Source organism: Platalea leucorodia (genome assembly GCF_965183815.1).
Source record: "Platalea leucorodia genome assembly, chromosome: Z".
Taxonomy (NCBI): Eukaryota; Metazoa; Chordata; class Aves; order Pelecaniformes; family Threskiornithidae; genus Platalea; species Platalea leucorodia.
The window spans coordinates 84,679,829-84,693,261 of NC_138858.1; the positions used below are offsets into that span (position 1 = coordinate 84,679,829).

The 13,433-nt window shown below is 35.4% G+C and overlaps 1 protein-coding gene across 1 annotated transcript in view; it reads left to right on the plus strand.

Annotated features, from left to right (window-relative positions):
* Positions 1-13,433, plus strand: part of ADGRV1 (adhesion G protein-coupled receptor V1) — a gene marked incomplete at both ends in the record, with an annotated part of 282,764 nt that overhangs the window by 96,492 nt on the left and 172,839 nt on the right. Inside the window, 11 exons of the mRNA XM_082336231.1 lie at positions 354-502; positions 602-803; positions 1,303-1,522; positions 2,674-2,913; positions 4,478-4,627; positions 5,472-5,945; positions 6,727-6,870; positions 8,108-8,279; positions 8,668-8,803; positions 10,428-11,275; positions 13,314-13,431. Of these exons, the coding sequence (XP_082192357.1) occupies positions 354-502; positions 602-803; positions 1,303-1,522; positions 2,674-2,913; positions 4,478-4,627; positions 5,472-5,945; positions 6,727-6,870; positions 8,108-8,279; positions 8,668-8,803; positions 10,428-11,275; positions 13,314-13,431 (2,853 nt within the window). The remainder of the gene's footprint in view (positions 1-353; positions 503-601; positions 804-1,302; positions 1,523-2,673; positions 2,914-4,477; positions 4,628-5,471; positions 5,946-6,726; positions 6,871-8,107; positions 8,280-8,667; positions 8,804-10,427; positions 11,276-13,313; positions 13,432-13,433) is intronic.

The window sequence follows — 13,433 nt, forward strand, 5'->3', positions numbered from 1 at the left end:
ATACCTGCATAAAATTACCAATGGATTTCAGCTATTTTACTGTAAAATTTCATAAGACAGCTATAATAGTAATCATAATAGAAATTGGATGTATGGGAAACCCAGTTCTTTTAACATTAGTATAAAGATTTTGCTGATTAAGATTTATTAAAGTTAAAAGTCTGTACATTACATAAAAGTTGTCAAGTTGCATGAAATTAAATAAGAATAAAATGAGAAAGAAAAAATGAAAGATACACATTTCTGTGAATAAACTAGTTTTGCATATATAGTAGTTTGAAAAAGTGTGACCAAAAAGTCTAATACTTTCACAAGAATTTTAAATATAATTTTCTTTTTTATGTTCTTGCAAGTGGATTTGATTTCACTGTAAAAGAAAATGGTCTACAGATTGATCAACCTCCAATAATAGGAAATATCTCCACAGTACGAGTCACTATAGCAAAAAGTGATAATGCAGAAGGCATCATAGAATTTGATCCACAGTATATCCTTCTACAGGGTAAGTTTACCCTAAGTTTTCACTGTGGTTTAGAAGATAACTCTGTGGCTATGGCATAAATTTTGAAATAAAATAACTTTTTCTAAATTATTCTTGCAGTGGAAGAGGATGCTGGATTAATCATGATTCCTGTTGTGAGAAAGCATGGAACCTATGGCTATGTAACAGCTGATCTTCTTTCTCGAAGCATTTCTGCACTTCCTGATGGTGTTGACTATGTCATCCATAATAATTCTGTCATTTTTTATCATGGCCAGAACCAGACTTTTATTTATATCTCTATTATAGATGATGAAGAAAGGTAATTAAATTTTCAGATATTTATTCACTAATTTACTTCTGAGAAATCCTTTTTTAGCATGTGCAGTATGCCTGTGTGTAGAATTGGAATTGAAAAACAAATTTCTGCAGTGCTGAAAAATAACCTAAATTTAAAGAGGGAAAAAAGAAGCAATTATTAGAGTTCCATTGTTCCTGTTAAATTTTATGAAAACAATTATATTTTTTTAATTAGATTATCAGAAATTTTGGATGTTAATACTACTGCTGTGAATAATAAAATATTTCACCGTATTCTTTTTTAAATTTAACATGAGTAGAAAATAGAACCTTATTTTTATTTCAGATATCACCATGCTATGCAAATGGGAGGAATCTTCTACTGTGTGTTTACAGAGATGACTTCTGTATACCTTTAAACAGATCCAGTTAGATGCATGATTGAATTACTAAGTATAGTTGGTGGTTTTGTTTTTTTTTTCCTCTGATGTCTCAGAATCTATTTTTCCTTTTCCATGCAGTGAATTTGCAGAGCAATTTGAAATCCAGCTGACAGGAGCCACTGGTGGAGCAGTCCTTGGGCTCCACCTAGTGAGCCAGGTCACCATTGCTAAAAGTGACTCCCCCCAGGGCATCGTCCGATTTCTCAACCAAAGTCGAATTATTCTTCCCAATCCTGATACACGCACGACAGTGTCCCTGGTGCTGGAAAGGACTGGAAGATTGTTAGGGGAGACACAGGTGGGTCCTGGCTGTCAAAGACTGAATGCTTTCCAGTGACTAGGTCAAAAAGCTCCTGCATTTTCCTTCAAGAGATTCTTTGTGACTGATTTCTAATAGGATAATTGCAGCTTTTTATTAAATATGAATTGCATATAGTTGCAGTATAACAGAAAACGTTTTTACCCTTTTAATCTTCTCTTTCTCTTGCTTTCTTTCTTTTCTTATGGTCTTGTGTACTTTGTTTGGAACTAGCTCCACTGAAAATATGGTTCATTTCATGCACCACCAGTAGTTTAATTTAGTTCAGTTGAATTACTTCCTGAAGGTGGTCAAACTTTTCTCAGTAAATTGTTTACTATGAGTTTTCTAGATTTTTTTTTTTTTACTCTGTACAGACCACTGACAAAATGAAGTTATAAATCTGAACCAAGTAGACCTTTCACGGTCTTGGCAAATGACTGGAAGATTGGCAGTAAAGGCCATCAGCTCCTCCTCCTGCCATATAAAAATTACCTTGGTCTTCTTTGACTTTTTCCAGAAGTCATTTGAGAAAACTGGAAAACAAAACGGCCCAAATAATAATTTTGAAGTGCTGAGTGTGACCTCCTCCAAAGCCATCTAATTTGTGGGAAATTTTGAAAATATTATGGCTTTTAATCAGGCTGAAAATGTATGCATCATTTGAGGGCTTAAAAACTTTTATTGCAGACTTTTAAGAAAATATTTGTCATTTTCTGTCTTGATATCACACTTCACAGGAAATAGTTTTGGTCATCAGTAGTCATTTGGGGAGCTTTGCAAAACAAATCATGAAAGGGAGAGAAACAGAAACTGGCCTGTATGTTTCCTGTTATGTGCTAAAGAAATCTCAGTTTCTCTTTTCTATTACTAATACCTAGAATTTCATAAACTGGCATTGTGGCTAACTGACACTTAAAACTTTTCATTTGTAATTTATCAATCATGTTTATTTTTCCAAAGGCTTATATATTTTCCCACATAGAATTAATTATTAATATTTTGTATCCTGTATTAACAGTAAAGATTTAAACATAGCTAGTTGCCAGACACAAGAATTTTTATGTCACTTGTGGTACTCTGTCATTTCTCCCCCAGGAGGCTGTTATAATATATCACCACTCTAAATGTGAAACTGATATCTTCCACAGATTAATTGGGACATCTTGGGACCCAATTCAGAAGAGGTTTTATCTCCCCTGAATAGTGACATTGGTGACCCAGTGAATGGATCATTCTATTTTGGAGAAGGAGAAGGAGGTCTGAGAGCTATTAATCTACAAATCTGTCCTCATGAAGAAGTTGAAGTTCAGGAGATCTTCATTATTAGACTGAGCCTTATGAAAGGTGAAACAGAAATAGATCCTAAGGCAAGCAACGTTACACTAATAGTAAGTCATTATTGCTTTTTCTTCTTCTGAGATCTCTGTTGATATTTTTCCTGTAAAAGTTCTAAAAATTAATAACTATTTCATAGTTTGTCACTTAGCTTTTTGATCCCTTGTGTCAGTAAAAATTGGTATATATAAGCCCTGACCTGGCCCTCTTATTTGCAGATTTCTGTGCGTTGCTTTGGAGATAGCATGGATTGGGTCCTTATTTCTAAATACCAGTTTGTTGTTCATCCCTTCTTGACCTCTTCTGCTCCAGCTTTCATATATGAAAGAAAGGACTGAATCTGACTATTGCAGAGCAATAGAAATGCAGAAATTTGTGGGAGAAGGTAGAGGGAGTTGTCAAAGACAAATTATTACTCTAGGGATACTGCAACTAAGGAAATATTTATAAGGCTGTTGTAAGAAGCCTGCAAAAAAATACATCTTTCCTAGAAACTGGATTTTTATTTTTTTCTGGTCTGTAGAGCATTGACGGAATTAGCTCCTATTTCCACAGACACCTCAATTCCTTCTTCAGGGACCCAGGTTTATTCCTTGGACTGGAATGATCCACCTTGCATGCCAATGAATTGGCTTCACAGTAGGCACTGGTGTTACAACTCAGTTGTAAGTCAGTTCACCATGAAGTCTTGTTGGAGCTAGTGATTCACACAGATGGATGTGGATGAGCTCTATCCCAGAGGGCTGAGTTTGCAAACTGATAATGTTAGAAGAGTTTCCATACACTAGCCCAAGGTACCTGAGCATTTCCTGCTTAACAGCAGAATATTCAGACAGAGCATTTGAAATAAAACTCTGTCTTTTTCTTCCTTGGATAGTGCTGACAATCTGAAAAGAGGACATTCATACTTTCTCTGCTTTCTCTTAGTATCTTGTATCCATGGGGTATGTTTTCCAAATCCTTTCAAAATTACATTAGTCTCTGAAATGTGTTTAGACCATTTGTAATTTACAACTTGTTTAAAGCCGAGTGAAGCTCAACTCAGTCGACAGAATCATTGTCATTGCCTGAATTTGTTTACATATAATGCTTTTATTAATTCAAGCCTGAAAACTTTCCATATTTATTGGCAACATAATATTTTGAATCCTGTTCAATTTAGATCCTGCTTAAACTTGTTTATGTATCATTGTAGGATTTTCTCACAAAAGAGCAAGTTACCCATAGATTTCATATAACAGTCTTGCTTTGTGTGCATGTGTTTCTCCCCCAGGAGGCTGTTATAATATATCACCACTCTAAATGTGAAACTGATATCTTTTTGTGCATGTGTGTGCACGTGTGTGCATGTGTTTGTGCATGTGTGTGCACGTGGGCTTGATATCACTCGCTTCTCATAGCTTTATGGTTTTGTCTGCTGGGTTGCTTTTTTTTGATTCTCTCAGTTCTAACTACTAATGTACTGTTGAATCTGCTTAAGAGGAGAAAACTTGTTAGGAAGATCTAATAGACATATGTGCCTTGTAGCATCTAGCAATGAAAATCTTAATGATTTGAACAAGAATACAAGTCACTCTACATTTCTGATTTTTTGTTTATTTGTTTACTTTTTTAAAGATACAGAAGTTTGGTGATCCCAATGGAATTGTACAGTTTGCTCCTGAATCATTAACTGAGAATAACTATACAGAACCCTTAGCAGTGGAAGGGCCACAAAGTATTACGCTGTTTATCAGACGAATTCAAGGCACTCTGGGAAACATAACGGTATTCTGACTCTTTTCCTAATAAACAGTATACCCTTAAATGATCCTCAGAATCAATGTATGAAGGAATATTTTTTTCTGTGCCTTTCAATTTCTTGTTTCTCAAATTCATTTTTTAAATGTTACCTTTTAGACTGAATTTAGCAAGAGCTCAGCCCTAGTACTTTTGGTTTGGAGAGTCAGATTCAGTCTCCTCTGGTCAGGAAAAAAACAGAAAAACAGTACTACAGTGCTTCTCTCTCCTTCTCTCTCCCTCTCCCACTGTGCTTTTGATGGGAGAACAGAACAGAACATACTTACATAGTGAGCTTTCTTTGAGATCATCACAATTTGCTTTTTTCCAGGCATACTTAAAGGTAAGAATCAGACTATTTTGAACCATGACTCATATTGGTTTTTATCTAAAGTTGTTTAGAAGTCAGCATTTTAACAGTTATTCATTTAATTAAAAAATCAATAAAACCATCTGCTGTGTTTAATGAGAACTCTTCACCCCTTTCTGATGTGAGGAAGCTTGGAAAGAGAAAAAACAGCAAGGCTGTCTTGGTGTAAAAATAGAAATAATTTTTTTAAATGGTTCAGAGATTCCATATAGTTTTAAATAAATCTTCTGAAGATACACAAAGGAAATCTTTACATTCATAGTACTGTTAGAGGAACAACATACCCTCCTTTTGTAAGATAGTCTGTGTGCCTCTTTCTATGCATACCTAAACCAATTTCTATTTTACCTGCTTAAAACCAATCTGTTCCATATCCTATCCGTACTGAATCCTGAATATGAAAGTTTCTGACTCTGTGAGTAACTTTACTTTCGTTGTGTGCATTTTCTAAACTAATTCCAGGTTTACTGGGAATTACATAGTGAATCTGACGTCACAGGTGACTTTCTTAGGACAGAGGGATCTGTTGTCATTGCTGACCAGCAGACTACAGCTGAGATAATTATCTACCTGTTACCTGATGATGTTCCAGAACTGGATGAAAGCTATGTGGTGCGGCTGATTTCAGTAGAAGGTGGAGCAGATTTAGATCAAGAGAAAAGAATTTCAAAGATCAATGTTTTTGCAAATGATGATCCCTATGGAGTGTTTGCCCTGTACTCTGATCAGCAGTCAGTATTAGTAGATAGAAACCTGGATCGATATGTTCAGATTAATGTAACTCGGCATGCTGGGGCATTTGGAGAAGTGATCGTTGAGTACCGTATCTTGTCTCATCATGAAGAAGCGCTAATTGCACCTGAGAATGAGGTGGGATACCTCACAGTAAAAGATGGTGCCAGTTTTGGAGTGAAAAGAGTGCCAATAAGCAGCCAGGTCTGTATTATCCTTTTAGCTCCAATGATATGTATTGTTTCCATTTGTGTTCATCACAATACAAATGTGCTGGAATAAGATACTAAACTCTCAATAGTATCCACTGTGAAGAAGTATCCACAGAAAAGAGAGTTTTAGCATTATGAATTTCCTATTTATGGAGTAGAAATGTGTTTAAATATCACATTTTCAGATAATAATTGCAAAATCACCGCTATACATATGTTAAAATATTCAGTGTTTCCTTCCGTCATTGCTTTGTGTTACTATCAGTTCAATATTTTATTATTATATGTATACAAATATTTTCTCAAGTTTCCCTTTTGGATTGTAAATGGTGATCTGTCAGTGCTGACTCATGAAGCAGCAGAGAAATTTACCTTCAGTTCTCTGTGTTCTCTGGTTGTTTGTTGTTATTATTACAGTCTTACATCCACATTTACATCCTCTTACATCTATCTTACATATTTTTAATCCTGAGGATTAAAATCAAGCTGAGGCCCACTGTGTTAGATATAATTTATTAAAATAGCAATAGTTGCTCCACAAAGTCACATTCCAACAAACTGCTGGTAAATCACATTCACAATATTGATGTTTTAGCTGTATTTCTTTTGAGAAACATAGTCAACAAAACTCTTGTCTTGAAGACTCTGCTTTTTGTATGCAAGTAAAACAAAATCTGCAGATTGTTCTGCTACTTAATTCTTTGAACTGGTGGATATCATGTTTTTAGTGGAATTAAATTTCTACCTTTTTAATTAAACTCTCTCTCTCAAAGGCATTTATTTTACTGGGCTTGAATTTTACGCTGGAACTGATTAATGTAAGCCTGGTTAGGGGAAGTGCCAAGGATGTGCCTAAAATATTAGGAAAAGCAAAGTCAGCTGTTCTGCTTATTCCTGAGGAAGCTGCCAATTCACAGGTCAGTAGACTGGCTGCAGTATAACATTTCTACCACAGAAGGAAGGTACACTTCATTACAAAAGATAGATAGCTGCTATAAGAATTCAATTGGCTCCTTGAAGTTTTCATCATTGCAACCAATTTAATAACTGACAAGACTTTTCCAGTTATTACTTGTACTATATATTATCTTTTCTCTGATACAAATTCTCATAAAAATGTGTTAATACAGTTTGAAAATATTTCTTCATCTATAAAATGTAAATAGTGTAAATATTATGGTTAATTTATACTTTTGTTTACATGAAATGGAAGTTCTAAGACTTAAAGGAAAATAATTCTGGACAATGTTATTCCTTAAAGTATAGCAGCCCCAAAGTAGATAACAGCATGTGCACAGTATTATGTGCAAAAAGAAATGGAGGTCTTGCTGGGTTTTAATGCAGTTGACAGTATATTTGGCTAACCACTGAGTGGGAAATTTTCCATTTGTCTACCTTGTATGTGAGTGAGAAAAGAGAATTTGCCTATTCTGATATGGTACACGCGCTACAGTTCCCTTTTTGTGTGTCACACAAAGACAATAGCATGCTGAGTTTTCATCTCTTGAATTTTATTGAAGTTTTTATTTAATGATTTTAGTTGTCTTGAAGCACTGTTCTGTCTTTTAATTTGTAATTGAACTTAATTCAAATGTTTTTTTCTGTAAACATTGTTTACAACTGTATATCCATTTATCATTGCTTTTAGAATGTGCAAATTATCTTTTCAGTCCCATTTGCTGGTCAAAGAAAAGTAGATCATACTAGCAAAAACAATTTTGTGAACAATGTGGTGTGGCAACAACTTACTTTTCGCTGGATACACAATTAATAATTTATTTTAGACCTATATGTATGTATATAGTACTACAGCTATTACCTGTGAGTATTAACAGCTGGTTGGTTCATTTTTCTTTTAAACAACAGACACAGAATGCTATATTCAGTGTTTTCAGAACTGAAATGTCAGTCATACTGGTTCCTTTTCCCTGAGATCTAATTCTCAGAAATCTAAGACTTAAAAGTATTGTTAAAGAGTTGTGAAGGATGTATATATATATATATACACACACGCATATGTATATACACATACATACATCTATATGCATGCATAATTAGTAAAATGCCTATTTTACAAAATATGGTACGCTTTCACATATGTTATTGCCCATTTTTATTCCATTTTCTATAACAAAATCTACTATGTTTCCACAGGTTGGCTTTGACTCTGTGATTTTACGACTTACAGACATTGTAGCAGGGACAGGCCAGGCTGTCATAACCAGAAAAGGAGTTTATGGCTCTGTAATAGTTAACTGGATTTCAGGATATCCACCAGACCTAATCACTGACTTTGCTTGGCCAGGCAATATTACTCCTCCATTTGGTAAGTACTTGTCTGAGGAAACAGCTATGAAAGTTGCATAAGTGATGATACTACTTTTTAGTTATTTGTACCTCTACATGCTTCCTCTATTAATGAAAACTTATTAGAATGAAATTGTATGGTCTAATTTTTATCTGTAAGGGATATTTTTATTTTATGAGCAAAAAAAGAACTAAGCCTCATAAATACGTGTCTGGGAGGTAGGCACAATGCTATGCCCCTGAAGGACAGTTTTATATAGGGAAGACCCTTGTAATGCAGATTTCTTCTTCCTAAATGGAGTGGAATTGTGATTAAAGTCCCTATCTCAGCATGTTCCCAGGTAAAAAGAGGATTCCTATTTAGTGATTTTGACTTGTGCTCTCTCTCACTCTCTCTTTTCCATCAGGCACTGTTGTATTTTCCTCTGGTGAGCAAAGTAAAGTGATTTCATTTCAGGCAACTCCAAACCTAAATAAACACGAGTCATTTGCCATCACTTTAACAGCAGTGCACAGCAATGTGTCTGGTGGGGCTCGCCTGAGGTAAGGATATTACTTATACTTTTGAGTCGCACAGATGCTGTAAGAATTATGACCTGTGTACAGGCACACACCTTATACAAATCCCTATTAAGTTGTAGGTCACTAGCAAGTTGTAGTGCCTTTGATAAATTTGTGTGTCTTGTCTCAGGCGGAAACAAGTGTCAATACTGCAGATCTGACCTGATTAGAACTGAGGCTTTTCTCCAATTCCAGTCTATTTCATATCACTGGGATCCAAGGCACCTAGAATGTGTCTAGAATGATGGAGACAGTTAAGAAAATGAAGAACCAAGATCAACACTTCTAGTCAGGAAGCTGAAGAATGAAAGCCACTCTGACAGTTTTCATTAGTGTCTCTAAAAATCCATATTCAGAACATCTTAGATAATAAACATTATTTAAAATAAATAAAATGAAACAAGAAATGCTCAAAAAATACCTAATTTATATAAAAACCCCCTTTTATTCTTAAAAACAAAAATATTACATTTAAGGTAATTTTCCATCTCAGCTAAGTTGTTATCTGTTCTTCAAACTATTTTCTTTTCATTCTTCCTTACTGATTGATAGCTAAAAGTGCTGTAAAAAGAATGGACATAGAGTAACACTGCCTATGGAGAAAGGTATTGGCTTCACCGTGTTACAATTACATTGGCAAATCTGAAGGAAGTAAAGAATCAACTGGATGGCTAAACTCCTGAGACTGACCCTTTCTCCTAGGCTTGTTTGTCCTGTGGACTGGTGTCCTCAGAGCACCTATTTGCCGTGTGAGTCAAATACCTTGAGTATACGAGGATGACCTTTCCTAGAAAACTTAAGACTACATCCCACAATTACTTTGGAGAGTTTTTGACTTCCTTAGACAAGGAAAAGTTCTAGTTTGTTAACCTAAATCTCTCACTGTAATTGTAGTGCCATTTGGTGGCCTCTAGCACTGAATAATGGGTCAGTTCTAGTGAGAAGTGTAAGACCCAAGGTTTAGCAGAGAGTCTTGGTCTCTATGCTTATTTTCTAATAAGAAGGGGATATATTTAATATGAACATAGTAGAGCTTAAATTGATATTGATAATAGGGAAAAAATTCCTGTGAGTAATGTTGTGAGGGGACAGTTAGCATTTCAAAGCCCCAGTGTAAGTTTTAAAATAATTTCCTTTCATTCTCTAGCTTCCTGGCTAAAACTGTAGATCTGCTAGCATCCGTCTACTCCACAGTTTTCCCTTGGTACAGGAAGTTTGTTTGACAGTTAAAACTAGTATTACTCAGAGCGACTGTATTGTAATATATCTCCCTGCACTGTGTCCACAGTAGGAAGACATCATACTTTCCTTTGCAACTTCATTTTCTCAGGAAGACCTTATTTTATTTATCCTTTACTCTGTATCCTGGGCGGACTCAGGAAGCATTAAACCTGTTCAATCCAATCATTCCAAAAACATTTTTCAGGGAAGCTCTTTACATCTTTCCTTGTATGGTTACTATTTCTTCCCTCTACTCTTAGGCATTTTTTTTTACCCACTTTCTTAAAGTCATCATTGACTGTTCACTGGAAATTATGCTGCTTGGATGTTTTACTTTTCGTATTTCATACTTCCTCACTCAGCTTTGATACCTTTTCTGTTTTAGGTCAGGATTTACGATAGCTGAAGTTGAGCCAATGGGGATCTTCCAGTTTGCTCTTAACTCAAGATCTGTTTCAGTTGAAGAAGATGTTCAGGCAGTCACATTACATGTCCAAAGATTATTTGGTTTTCAAAGTAATCTCACTAAATTAACATATCAGACCATTCCAGGAAGTGCCAAACGACTAGAGGACTTTATACCCATTGACAATGGAGAGCTTATGTTTTTACGTTTTCAGACAAATGCTGTGATAGAAATATCAATAATTGATGACACTGTGTCTGAAATGGAGGAATTTTTTTTTGTAAATTTGACTGCTGTGGAAATTTTGGATGTTCAGTCTGTGAATCCTGACTGGAGTCCACGTTTGAATCCAGCTTTCAGTGTTGCAACAGTTAATATCCTGGCTAATGATATTCTTCATGGAATACTAAGTTTGGGACCAGAGTTTGTTTATGTTGAAGAAGACGCAAACAACAGTACCCCCAACACAGTGATACTTCATATCAGAAGGACCAAGGGTTTTACTGGTGATATTGAAGTAACTGTTAAAACCTTTGGGGGAGTGAGTTCACAGAGTGGAGTAGATTCATATCCTTTTGGAAACGTTTATGGAAAATCAAACTTCACATGGGCAATGGAAGGAGAAGATTTTGAGGAAAAGTCAGTATCTCTGACTTTGCTGGATGGAGAAAGAGAAAGCAAGATGTCCATAAAAATATTTGATGATGATGAGCCTGAAGGACAGGAGTTGTTTTATGTTTTCCTCTCAGATCCTCAATGTGGAGCTCAGATTGTGGAAGGGAAGGATGAATATGGATTTTCTGCTTTTGCAACAGTAATTATTTCAGGTAATATTTTTTTCCCCCAGAAAATTAGTAAATACATCTGAATTAAATAACAGTAAATAACTGTATGTTCTAATAGCAATTTTCATGTAAAGATCTGAATTCTATTTGATATTAAGCAGGGTACTCTTTTTCCAAATCTCAAGTTTTCCAGATCAGAGGAAGCATCTAATGCATCACGCCCACCATGCATCCCTTAGCAATGTAGCTCAAAATACATTTAGAGTTGTTGCTTATCTCTGTTCTTGTCCCATTTTACTTCATGAAGGGAAAGCCTAAGTTTGAGTTTTTTTTCTTTCATGTGTTAGTAGCATTGCAGGCTTTTTTGTTTTTCTTTGCCATTTTTATCACTTTTACATTGTATGGGGTTTGTACAAAGTATAAAAACAGTTTCTGTTTTCGTTCCTTGATACTATGCAATTCAATCTGCAGTTTAGTCATCCTCTTCTTCTCGGGAGGGAGGATAGGAATGGGCTTATATGGACATCAGGGAAGAATTTTTCTTTCAGTCACCACACACTACTGTGAGAAACTGAGCTAAATTTCCCTTAGCTTTTAGGTATCTATCATCAGACTCATCAGTTGAATATAAACCAAGTTTAACTGCAATATAGATTAAGTTTTAGAAACAAGTTGGGAACTGGAACAGTTTAGGCTAATCAAGAAAATTATATGTAAGGCCCAACATTTACTGGAAGTTTTGTATATTTAGATAGTCCTAACTATACAAGGTATGTGTTGGGAATGAGGATTAAACTGTGCTGTTGAATGAGTGTATGCAGCAACCAAAATTATGTATGCAAGAACAGATCATATAAAACACGTTCCCTTCATGTGTGCCATCACTAGAATTCACTGTGCAAGTAACTTGTTGCCCATATGTGCAGGTTAACCGAAGAAGTATGTGCATAGGCACAGGCTGGAATTTGAACTTGTATTGAATCCCACAGAAATGTATTAACATGTTCTAGAGTTACACCCTGAGTACAATGAGTACATAAAGTAAAATCAGGAGACAGCTTATGTTAAAAGTCAAAGCATGTATCTGCATTTAACTGTATATATAGAAAGATACCACAGGTTAAATGCTTGTGCATGCGCATAAGCAAACGTGCGGTTTCTGTTAATCTTCAGTATATATATTGATATTTAATAAGCGTTGTGTTGGAAATAGATTGCCTTTTCAATTGGAGAGTAAAGCCATCGCTATGTGTAAGGAGAAATCCTTCAGAAGCACGATTTAATGGGACACTGTGAAGACATTACTTTCCCCTCATTAACCCCGTTTTTTTTTCCTCCACTGCTGTTTTGTGGAAGTTATTTACATTCCCATGAGAACAGTGCAGTATTTTGCAGCTCCCTACTTCCACACACTGAATTAGACATGCAGAAGAAAAGCTGATGTAACACCTTGGGAAAATAAATGGGTCCAGCAACATTATAGGTGGGATGAATAAAAAAGGTAAAGTCATGTCCTTGGAAGCCCATCTTAATCCCATAACCTACTACGGCAATGCTGTCCATCTAGGGGCACACTGAGGCTCATTTCTGTTTAGAAAGAATATGTTTTAAAGGTTATGGTAAACATAAAATAATATAGTAAAATAATATAGCTGAAGTGATATCTCATAAGGGCATTATAAGCAAGGCTTTTGACACTGTTCTGGACTACTGTAACACCAAGTCTCTTGAGGTAAAGGGACACAGAATTCAGTCAGTTTGCTGAATGCTGCTGAAAATACAAGCTTATGCATATGGATGGTGCCAGGACTCTCATAAGGAAGTTACTTTCAAAAAAATTATTCTACTGGTTAAAATAAAATTTAGAAATGCCAACATTTGAAGTTCTAGATAAGTATGGAGTGTAAATTAAGAATAGAAATATTAAAAGAATTTTTCTTGAGGCATCCCCAAGTGGTACTTTGCAGCATGCTTTTGATGCCTAGTTTTTATTTTTTTAGCAGCTTTCCATATTAAAAGTATAATTTAGTCTCAGCCTAACTTTCCTGCTAATTACTTTCATGGACTGTTTCCTATATAGGAAGTGATCTCCAGAATGGCATTTTGGGATTCATTCCAGAAGTACAAAGCGGTCTTGTACTTGATGAAGACTCAGAAAACAGAGAGGTGCTGCTGATTGTTGCAAGGCAACCAAACAGGT